The 12,587-nt window shown below is 39.2% G+C and overlaps 1 protein-coding gene across 1 annotated transcript in view; it reads left to right on the top strand.

The window, feature by feature from the left end:
- Nucleotides 1-229: 229 nt before the first annotated feature.
- Nucleotides 230-12,587, top strand: part of LOC128535390 (latent-transforming growth factor beta-binding protein 2-like) — a 119,615-nt gene continuing 107,257 nt past the window's right edge. Inside the window, exons 1-2 of the mRNA XM_053509273.1 lie at nt 230-1,023; nt 9,129-9,202. Coding sequence (XP_053365248.1) covers nt 617-1,023; nt 9,129-9,202 — 481 coding nt within the window. The 5' untranslated portion in view covers nt 230-616. The remainder of the gene's footprint in view (nt 1,024-9,128; nt 9,203-12,587) is intronic.

Genomic DNA, 12,587 nt, shown 5'->3' with positions numbered 1-12,587 from the left:
TTTCGGTTTGTTTGTTTATTTGCTTTGCAGGGTGCGCAAACTTTTGCACACAACTATGCACATCAAAAACATGGCGATTATAAATGCACGCATTGTGTGCGTGCGAGTCTTACGGGTAATTTGCATGGATGGCAGAGTTGAGAACACGCAGAGGAGGAGTTCCCCCCAGCCTCCTGAACCCTCCCGATGACTCGGAGCAGAAGAGGGAGCAGATTCCACAGCACAGCTCAGCACGGCACAGCACAGGAGCAGCAGCGGCGCCTCCACCACACACACACACACATACAGTACACACACACACATCAGCACCATGAGGCGTGAACGGGCGCGTGCACAGAGACACCCCGCTTCCCCGAGCGCTCATCAGCGTCACATGCACGCGTAGTGGATGACAAACACGCCGCGTTCAACACTGCGTTTTTCTTTTTTTTTTTTTTTGGTGTAACAATTACTATTATTGTTGAAACTTTTACTTAGATTGGACGTTTGAAGTATGGCGCGCGGTGTTTAGATCATACAGCCAAGTGGTGCGAAGTTCAAACTCTGGACAGCGATTGTGATATTTTCGTTTTTTTGGATTTTTCTTTTTTTGAATTCCTATTTCATACGTTAAAACATGGACCGCGTGCGGATTTTGCTCGTGATGTCGCTGTGCATCTCGCTCGCGCACTTGAGTGACGGCTGGAGGGCTCGCGCAGGTGGCCGCGAGCGGAGAGACGCAGCCGCCGTTTCAGTGCACGAGGTGTTCGAGCAGCTGCGAGCGCAGAGCCTAAACCGAGCTCCTGCAGGTCCGAGTCCCGTCAGATCCCATGCAGTCGACTCGGATGAAAGTCTGCGATCAGACACCGGAACCGCGCACGATCCGTTACAGGAGGGAGACACCGGAGACGTCCGGGAGAAAACCGGTAGAATCCCGAGACAAGCTGGCAGGAGCGGCGACTCTCACAGAGCGCGGAGCATCAGCAGAGCCAGCACACCTGAGCGCGCGGAAAGCAAACCTGCTCATCCAAAGCGCCTAGTCGGGTAAGGATCAGCCGCGTTTCTAGTTTACATTTACGCGCCAAAGGTCGCGTCCCAGTGTTTAGTCTTATCCAGAACTGACAAAGTTCTACTACACTTCAACAAAGTGTTTACCTTTCAAAATGCATGCATGCAGAACCCTTTTAGAAAGCCAGATTCATTTTCATAATGAAAAACAAGGAGCACTGTTTTGGAAACGCTAGTGCACAGAGAACCCATTTCGAAATCTAGACTCATTTTCCCTTTCCATGAAGAACCCTTGAGGAACACTTTATTCAAAGAGTGTTTTAACTTTTAAGGAGCAAGCTTTGGGAACTGTTTCCATGCAGAACCCATTCAGAAATCGAGATCAGTTCCCCATTCAATGAACCCTTGTAGAACCCTTTATTCAGAAAGTGTTGGAAACTTTGTGTGATCGTATTGAAAACAGTGTTTTGAAAATGCTTCTACAAAGCTAGATTAATTTCCCATCTGAAGAACCCTTTTGGAACATTTATTTATTCAAGGGTATCTGAACATCTGGATGGTCATTTGTCTTATTAGTTTTCATTTATTGTTCCTGGAGGCAATTTCAATGGTTCTACCTCTGGAAGAACCTCTAAAAATCATTTTTCCTGTTTGTTTTGTGTTAAAACAGACACATGTAGAACCCTACAATAGAAGATTTCCCTTTCAGAAACAGCTCCATGTAAAATGGGTTTAGAAATGAAACAAAACTTTTTCCATCCAGAAACCTCTTGATGAGACCTTTATTCCAAGAGTGCCGGAACCTTTAGAGAGGCCTATTGAAATATTGATTCTTTTAAAGTTCAGGTTTCTGGAGGGATCTATAAAGTATTCGTTCACCAAAACATCCAACAGAACACCTAAAGATCATTCAGTTTAACAAATTTAAACACTAGCTTTTTCTGGTCTCTATTTTAAAGTGTTGTCTAGGGGAACATCTGAAGGTTGTAAGTAGAACCCTATAACTGAGAACTGTCCTCTTAGTAAAGGTTCCAAGTAAAACCCCATACGAAAGCTTGAAGCATTAACCATGTAAAGAACCCCGAGTAACCATTTTTGTAAGAGTGAATACTCTATAACCTCTGGTATCAGTTGTTCAGATGCTGCAGGTGCAAATTCAGTGGTGTTAGAATGAATGTAAGACAGTCTATCAAGAAGTTTAATGTTCTTTCAGTTCTCTAGGTGTAACTTCAGCCACAAGAGCTTTTGCTATTTAGATATAAAAGTAATTTCATCCGTGAATGGTTAAAAACTCTGAGAATGAATGGCATGATTGGGATTTCCCTCACAAGATTAGCTATAGCTACATAAATACTTAAACCTAGCGATGCAGATAAATGTCTATAAATCCCTCTCACGGCAAATCCCTGTTGTCCGATTCAACAGCAAAGCCTTATTGTCAACTTATTACAGTGCTCACAGTGTCCAACTTGACTTATATAAACAGAGTAAGCGTTAATTCAACATTGGGGATTATGCTGTGCACAGACGAGGAACGACAAGAATGCGATTCTCACCACAGCAGGATTTTAGGAAGGTTCTGAATGGAGACGGCTGTATTATGAAATTCCCAGAACACAAGAATTTACTTTCCCTTAATGGATTTCCTTTTTTTTTTCTTTTTACCAGTTACATACAGGTGCTAGAAAATGTGTACTTTAAACTAATCTTTTGTTACTCACTTTCGGTAACATCCCATCTGCACACAACATTAAATGCTAAGTGGACATCGGATGATGTATGAGCAATCTGATAAAGCAGCCAACTAATGAACTTCTGAAGAAGTAAATACTGAGTAGTGGTGAAGGAATGTCTACACTGGGCCATGATTCATTTTCGGTGGATGTTAGATGGGTAAACTTAGAGGATCTGAGTAATGTATGAGTGGGCTCTGCATATGCTCTATAAAAGACATCTCTTGTCATGGTGACTGCTGACAAATGTGTGTAGTCACATAACTCATTATTTTCCTCTTTCTAGTCTCAAGCTGTTCTCGAATGCATTTTGCTGTGTCCCTGCTGTCCGTTATCTTTATTATACCTAGTAATAACCATAAGAATACATATTTGTTTGATACAGAACTGATGGCAGCCACTAGTGGTGCCATTTAATGTGAAGTTCCTGATATTACTTTCACATGTGCCTACTATTTATGGAGAAATCTGATTCATGTCCTGTCTGTAGAGTATTCCCAGTGCAGTAAGTGCACACATGCATAAAGGTGTGTGTCTGTATGCATATGTGTATGTGCGTTACAGTAGGCACACACCTTCTACAACCGTCCTACATATGGTTCTCCCTAAAAGCCCCCGCACCTTTTCGCGGATACAGCTCATGATCTGAAACACCTGTTTCTCTAATGGCCATCCCTCCATGTTGAAAAGATTTTTTTTTACTTTATATTTTTGGAACACTCCACAGACCTGTTGTTAGCATGAAAATCCTATCTCCATTTGTTCTTCACCTTTAGTTAAGCCTCAGGGTTTGAGTCCATGTACGAACAAAGCACTGTACAGGGAAAAGTGAAAGAAATATGTGTACATAAGACTTATAGTGTTCTTTATAAATACATCTTTTGTAGCTGAGATCAAATTTTCTGCATGCCATATCAGGAGTTGGTAAGAATGCTTAAGGGCATGAGATGTTCTATATGACTAATTTCGAACAACCCATTAATGACAAATACTGTAAAGGTGGTTAGTGTAAATGTCCATTTGATATACAGTACTGTGCAAAAGTCTAAAGCCACTGTACATTTTTCCATATTTTGTTTCCTAAGAGTCAGACTTTCTTGTATATTTAACGCAGTCCAGTGGAAAAGTTCTCCAGGAATCCGGAAGGACTTTTTTTGGCTCTCATTTTCAGTCAAGTCCCTTAATCTAAGCAGTTTCTAATGGATGTTTTTTTGTTTGTTAAACCGAACCTATCATTCAAGCACTAAAAAAGCATCTAACTTAAGGTATGACCCAGTGAGAAACAGGTGCAGATGGTGATCTAGTTGTTTAGGCTGGTGATTCGTATACTGAATGCTGAGTGGTTCGAACAAACAAGAGGGGAAATGAGGCTGCTGCTGAGGTTGTTATACCTGTCCTGACCACAAAATCAGTTTGCATTTGAGAGGGGTCAACTTTTTGGGTTGCATCAAGCAAAAATAACAACTATGGAGATTTGAAATGACTGGAACTGAGTTAAGAATACTTCAACTCATTATGAAAACCTGGAATGATACTGCTGAACTGACAACCTTGTGGAAAAATCATGAATGGCAATCACTTAAACATTTTGTAAGGCTGCAAGGTGAAAAATCAAGAGCAAAAACCAGATTTATGTTTATTAGTGAAAGTGAGAGCATTTCCATACGCACACAATGTGATGAAAACTTACAGGATTGGGACTAAACATCGATGAGTTTGTTAGGGACCATAAAGATTGGACTTTGGAGCGATTAAAAATGGTCATGCAATCTGATAGGTACAGTCTGACCCTAGACCAGAGCAATAGGCTTATATCTGGATAAGAAGGGAAGGGATGTACCCATGATGCATAGCAACTCCAGGATCTCAGCTGATGTCCTGGATGCACTGCATGACCAGATTATCCCATTAATGGAGTCTTTCATCCCTGATACTGTAGCACGGGCATATTCCAGGACTCAGATTGTTAAAGAGTTGATTCTGGGAGCATGAGGAATCATTTACACACATCAACTGACCACCACATTGTGTGCTGTAATCAAAGCTGATTTTTAAATTGTATCTCTAGGCACTTTGCAGCATGCCACAGTAAATCATTTGTTCCCATTTCTTTTATTTAATCTGCATAATTCACTCAAATTTAATTTAATATGTAGAAATGAGGGGTGGCATAGGACTTATGAGGGGTGGCGTAGCACATTGCTGTATGTTTATAGGCTGTGGTTAGAAAATATACTCGTTCTACCCTTTCATCTTTTCTAAGAGTTCTATTATTAATACAGTGTTATAAATGAATATTAAAGCATAATGTGTCGTTATAGGAAAATAATAAATGAATGTGTACTGAGATTTAGTTAATGTGAAACCGAATTTCTGTTACAACACCTGATGTCGATTATATTTCAGGAACATAACAAGAAAGTAGTCCAGTTGACATGACTTCCAGATTCCAGGAACATGAAACATTCTTTAAACTTTAGTCTTTCTCTAAAGTTGGCTTCTGTTATGACTTTCATTGTAATGCCTACAAACATTCATTCCCTCTCCAGTTTCTTTTTTTTTTTAAAGGAAAAAAATAATGCAGCTTATGTTACCTAAAAACTGTAATGTCACCATTCCCAAAGACAACACCCAAAGTTACAGCTCTGACTCTGACTGTTACACTGAAGCCTTCTTTCCAAAAACCCTTAAATGTCGCCCCACAATAAAAAAAAGAAAACCTTCAACACATCAACAACTTTAGAAAATTTATATATAAAATCCGTTTATGAGAAACGTCCAGCATGCAAGTCCATGAGTGTTTTATCATTGTTGAAGAACAGTCTCAATAGATGCAGCCAGAAGTATCGCCAGAGCTTCTGTTGCAATGTACCGCCTGGCCAAAACAAAATCACTATTTCAGATGGGTCAAATTATTGGCCTACATCAAGCATAGAAAGCATTAAAATTGCTGTAATTGGGTTAAGAACTGTCCAACTTATTTAAAAAACCTGGAAGGATAATGCTGGACCATCATGGTCTGAAAACAAAATAAGAATGAATGTTTTTAGGGGTCTTTTAAAACATTTGGAGAAAGTGCGTTGTAAAAAAAGAAATTATAGAAATCATAACGGAGAAAGTAAAAACAATCCACATGACAAGAGCTCATGCTAAAAGAGAAAAAATGCCTAAAGATTGGACTTTGGAGCAAGGAAAAAAAATGATGAGGTCTGATGAGTCCAGAGTGATGGGTGTGTCGGGGTGAGAAGGAAAGAGCATGAAGCGATGCACCCATTATGCCTCTGGGGACAGGGTTATCATCTGCGGTTGCTTGAGTTGGTCAGGTCTGGAGCTCAAGAATGTTATGTGGCAATAAAATGAAGTCAGCTGATGACCTGAATGAACTGAATGACCAGATTATCACATCAATAAAGTTTTTCTACCCAGATTATGAAAGAGTTATCCTTGGATCAAGAGGAATCTTTTTCTCACATGAATTGGCCACAACATTAAAGCTAAAGGTGGTTGAAAGAAATATTAAATGGTGCAACTTTTTTGGGGGGTGGGCAGGAAGTGTTCTCGCTGACCCTCTGCCAAGGTGAGGTGTAGAAATAAAATAACAATGTAGAGAAAATCTGACGCTTCATCTGTAATTCAGCCATGAAATGTATGTAATAATGAATGGCTCTGTCTCATGAGCTCATATGAAAAACTGAACGGTTAGCTTTATGCTGAAGGGTGTGGTCAATGGATGTGGCTTTTCTCACTCAGCTTCCAGGAATCCATACGACTTTTTTTTTTTGGTCTGATGTCATGTTGGTGGAGTGGTATAACTATGCAGCACACTTCAACTCCCAGGGCCTTTGGTTTCTCGTTTCAAATATCGTGTCAATTAAAGTTTTTATGTCTGGGGTCGGTAAACCGCAGATTCTGTCATCCAGCTCGTTGTAAATGAAAATGCTTTACGCAATGAGGAGATCGTGACATCTATATCTTTACTGTCATGTCTCAGTTTTCATTTGCACAAAGGACAAGAGGGCTATACACTTACTTAAAGACTGCCATTGATACATTATTTGGGGAACACGTTTTCTCTTTCACGTTTCTCAAAATAACACTGAAGTTTTGTTCAAGGATTTCCCCCCTGAGCATTAAAGTTCTTATTGTGTAATTATTAGATAGGATTTCAGCATGTGGTATAAAAAAAAATAAAATAAAGAGCACATAATGAAACCAGTGTCATAAATTATTGCTTACATATTTTTTAACCTTTCATCTTATTATTAATCTTCAGTAACTAGTGTGAGCATGTTAAAGGACACATTTACTGCAAAGCCTTTGACTGTTCTCTGACTCATTCTTTTTGGGTCGGTATGTTAGATACACCTTATTGCTTAATAGGGCACATGAAGTTATCTTGTTTTATCGGAACTACTCAAATCATTACCTATAGGCTAAATGTGTATAATAAACTTGATATCATCGTTGTGTAACATGCAGTGATTAGAGAGTGAGGATGCAAATGTCTGTCCTTTAATTCAAAGTTAATCAAAATGTTGTACAGTACTCAGGTGCCAAAGCAATGGATAGAACACTAGCGGGAAACAAACTAGAATAATTGGTAATCAGTGTCAAAAGAGTCGGACGTCAATAGAAGTTGACAAAAACCTGAAAAGAAGAAGATGTGACAATATGCATAGATGCATAAAGCAAAAAACAAATAAAAGAGGAAAAGATAAGACACAGTAATACATTGATCCAACAAGGGATACTTGGACAAACTGGTGAAAAAAATCAGGTACAATCCAATGACTGGACCTACAGAAGGTGAAGACATGAGAGGGACAAAAAAAAAAGACATCACGATGAGGCATAGAGGGAAGAGGCAAACAATGACACGGTTGCTTCTAGTTAGCCTTTACAAAAATCTTTATTGCAAATTTTATTATTGACCACAACTTGTGCAAAAAGGTAGAATGTGAGAAATATTTACGTATACTAATCTCAGAGATTCATCTTCTTCTTTGTCTTCTTTGTCTTTCGGCTGTTCCCTTTCAGGGGTTGCCACAGCGAATCATTTGCCTCCATCTACCTCTATCCTCTGCATCCTCTTCTCTCACACCAACTAACTTCATGTCCTCTCTCACTGCATCCATAAATCTCCTCTCTGGTCTTCCTCTAGACCTCCTACCTGGCAGTTCCAACCTCAGCATCCTTCTACCGATATATTCACAATCTCTCCTCTGAACATGTCCAAACCACCTCAATCTGGCCTCTCTGACTTTATCTCCAAAACATCTAACGTGGGTTGTCCCTCTGATGAACTCATTCTTGATCCTATCAGTCCTTGTCACTCCCAAAGAGAACCTCAACATCTTCAGCTCTGCTACCTCCAACTCTGCCTCCTGTCTTTTCTTCAGCGCCACTGTCTCTAAGCCGTAGAGCATCGCTGGTCTCACCACTGTCCTGTACACCTTTCCTTTCATTCTCGCTGATACTCTTATATCGCACAACACACCTGACACTTTTCTCCACCCAATCTCAGAGATTCATATTATGCTCTAATTTGGCGTTCCCAAACTGTGTGAATGAGCATGCAAGTGTGTATGTGTGTGTACCTTTTGATGGATTCATACCCTGTCCAAGGTCTACTCCACCGCATGCCCTAAGTCTCCTGGGATAGGCTCCAGGCCCCACGTGACCCTGAATACAGGATAAAGCGGTATGGGCAATGAGTGAGTGAGTGAGTGAGTGATGATTGAGAAAGTGTGCACTAGAGCTGGTGTGGTTGCCACAAGGATATACAAACCTTATGTTCCATTTTAAATCAGAGTGATGTCTAAACATGAGCCGTAATAGAAAAGATAGGAAGGAGGAAAATACTTAAACCACACGAGGCATTATAAGGGTTGTTTAACAAATATTTAGTGTATAGCATTATATTAGCATTCGTGTCTTTCTATGCACAATATTACACAGGGACATATTTATTATTGAACATTCTGTGTTCAAGCCACAATCTAATAGGATTTTCCTACTGTACATAGTGGTTGTTATCTTCTGCCAACAATTCAGATACCCTCAGTATTTATTTTCACTCAGATCCCAGTGAACATCACAGAGTCAGGCTGTGAGGAACCACATCATTGGCCGAACTTACACTTCCAGCTTGAACACGTTACGGAATCACACGCAATTTAAGTGCAATTATTTGACATATTTCTGAAGGGGCTCTTGCCACATCAGAGCAAGATGAAACCATAGTGGCTCGGTTAATGAAAATCTCTGCAACATGAAAGTCTTTGCATGGGTCTTAAATTAGCATTACATCCATGCCATGAGCTCGGAGTGCTTTATTCTGTTTGAAGTGGAGCATGCTGCTAACACACTGCGTGCTGCTAATAGAGATGGTGCTTTTGCTTCCTGCAGGCCACATGTGTGTGGGGGTCAGCAGTGCTGTTCAGGATGGGCTGTTGGACCAGGAACAAACCGCTGCATCAAACGTAAGTCAAACACCCTTTTTCATGATTTGCCCTGTAGCACCAGTTAACAGAGCGCATGCCAACATTGAAGATATACACTCCTTCATATCCTGCACAGACCTGCTTAAACATCGAGTTTTATCATCAGGTAGAAAAGCACTTGAATTTTTTGAATGTGTACCAGTGACTGTCAGTGTGTGCACAATTGCACCACGTCGACCGTTCAGCAATCAAATAAACATGGCAAACACCTTTATGTCATTCGGTAATGTTCATAAGCACAGCATCTGCTCCTGGTTGAAGAAAGCCACACACATCTTGTTAGGGTATGGGCTTTGCTTGGGGGGAGGGTTGGAGGTGTAACAGGGTAACAGGGTAAGGGATTCTTAAAGGCAGAGTTTAAAGAGGGTAGAGACATAGCAAAGAAATGTAACCTAATGATGATCCTGTTTATCTTGGATATCTATTTAGCTGTATTTTGACAGGTTTAGAAGTTTAGATTCCTGCTATGGACCATTGCTGTAGAATATCAGACAAGAATTATACAAGAAGAGACGTGTGTCTGCACTGTAAGCACAAACTAATACAGCACAAGCCAAAGTGGTGTTTTTCTGATATGTATTGCTCTGACTTCGACTTTTTGGGCAAAACAATCATATATTATTGAGAGATATAAATATATATGTGTATATAAAGCAGCAAAAAGTAAAGAAAATTTAATGAAAAGAAAAAGAAATCAGATTAGAAAAATAGATATTTGTTCTAGTCATGGGAAGATTGAATAATTTAAGTGACTCGGTTTTTTGAATATCGTTCATCAAAATGAACAATTTTTTTTTTTTTTTAACATTTAGTTCATTTTGATCTTTTGATCAGAAATAAAATAAAATGTTGCATTTTCCCAATACGTCTACATACAAGAATTTTGGCTATAGTTCCAGTAATGAAAATATTACAGTGCAGATAAGGACATATTATAATAAACATCATAAGTAGCTCACCTCTCATATCTTCCAGTCTGAGTCGTTGGTCCTTTAATCTATTTCACCGCATAGTGTCTATGGGAGTCACGTGACAAAGGAACAAACGACTGGGAGTAGAAGAGTCATTGAGAAACAATCGCTCAATTTCGTTTGTTCCTGGTAGGGGTTACCTTGACTTGACTGGTTTAGGGATCGAGGTGTGACATGTATTTAGACTGTTTTCTTTCCTGGCACCAAAGTAGTGGAACAAACCTCCATTAGATGTCCGAACAGCTGAGCAATCTTTATTTGGAGATGAAAGACCTACTGTGTCTAACCAGACACACCAGACTTTTTGCCCAAACTATTTCTTTCTTGTTTGCTGACATACAGTATGATAGTTTTTATTAGGCCTTTTTGGATTCTAACAGATAAATCTTAGATAAATCTTAGATGACTTCACATTAATTAATGAGAACCCACATAACTGTTGAATTCCACGCTGTAGCTTGTTATCATGTAGGTTCATTCAATCAGCAATTGAGAAGAACACCCAACAATCCAGCTTACCTGCTAACAGATCATTATGTCTACTGATATAGAGCTGTTGGTGTTTTGAAATAGCACGCAACTACATATTCAATCTCGTAATCCATGATGTTGGATTGGACTCTAAATTCAGAGTGGTGTGCCTGCGAACATCCTGGGTTACGGTACCAAACAAGTATTTTTTTTTCCCCCCACTGCCATATTGTTCATCTTAGGGCACAAATTACCAGCCCTCAGCATCTGGTTCACACAGTTCCCCTGACAGGCGCTAATTATGGGTGTAGTTCCACTTTTATTTGGCCACAGCAATATAGACTGCCTAAATTGCCACATAATTAAAAACAAAAAGGCAGCTAATGCAGGAGGTTTAGTGAGTAGGGGTTCATTTAAAAAAATGCAGTTGCAACATTCGAAATTGCAACTGTCTGTTTGTTATTATGTTCTGTTTATTCATGGATGAATAAGTGCACATTCCAGAACATCTACTTCAGGATCACTGCTCAGTTATTGTTTTACATATTTATCAATATGTATATGGGTTATTATAAAAAACAAACAAACAAATAAAACATAGCTAATAGATATATAGTAGTTATATGTTTAGTATTCAGAATATCCGAGTTTCTGAGAGTGGCATACAGTAGCAAAAGCGCCATTAGGTTTACCAGTTAAAACCAGTTTATTTTTCTCCAGGTTTCAGCATCAAATGAGAGGTTTCGAAAATGTTTTTTTTGACCGGATTATTTTAAGGTTTTACAAGCACAGACATTTCTTTTCTAAAACATGGAACTCACAGTAGGAAAGCCTTAATTATAGCTGCCCTGGGTGCCGGGTTGGTGCGAGACAGAATTTTTTTTTTTTTTCTTTTTGCTGTGACTTTTGGCTTTAACAGTCGGTGCACTACACTGAAGGTTTAATTTCAAGATAAATTTATGTCTAAATTGATTTTTTCGTAAAAGTGTGTCAGGCAGAGCTATAATGCATAACGTTATGTTCCAGTTTCATAGATTACATAATACCTTATCTTATATCTAAAGATCTAATGATGGGCCCCGAGTGGCGCGGGATAGTCTTCGGCCTACCCTGAATGAGTAGTATTCTTATCGTGAAAGTCCCTTAGTAACGGGTGGAAATTGGATACGACTAAATTAGGGAGAAAATCGAAAAAAAAGATTAGTAGGTTGTAGGTATGGTTACATACATGTGTGAGCATTCATTGTAATATGTGATAAATATCATAGTCTAACATTGTTATGCACTCTAACACAGGACATGGTATGCACATGTTCTATAATTAAGCAATATCATATGTATCGAAAGGCTGATACATACAGACTAATGTTCAGTACAACAGCATTCTCACTCACTCATCATCTCTACTATTTTATACTGTATCCTGTTAACGGTTCTATAAACACCATATATTATCAACAGGTTATGATTTATTTGCTTATTTAACCAGCGGCGCTAACTAGCGACAGTTAATGTAATTAACAAGAGTGAAACCGTACCTTTTATCTGTACTATGTAGTCAAAATGTAAGGAGAATTAGAATGGAAGCCATGAAAGTGGGAGTGGTTTCTCTTTATATCTAGCTTTTAACCTTAGCTAACTCTTCCAGTGTTGAAATAGCATAAATTGGAAAGCTAGTGCGCTATGTACGTAGGATGTACAATCCCTCGTTTCACACACCAAGTAGTGCCCTTGTTCCAGGGTTAATGGTTATTAGAAAACCTATGAAGTGGCGGAGTGTTACAGTGCATATAGTTAATCATCCCAGCTGTTATACCCTGTATCAACATGCTCAACATGTATGGCACATACTAATATGCTCAAGTGGTATACATGTAGCCATTACTGCTTATAAGAATTTTTACAGGCTTATAGTAAGAATT

Source organism: Clarias gariepinus, chromosome 13, assembly GCF_024256425.1.
Source record: "Clarias gariepinus isolate MV-2021 ecotype Netherlands chromosome 13, CGAR_prim_01v2, whole genome shotgun sequence".
NCBI lineage: Eukaryota > Metazoa > Chordata > Actinopteri > Siluriformes > Clariidae > Clarias > Clarias gariepinus.
This window is presented reverse-complemented; position numbering and strand designations above follow the sequence as displayed.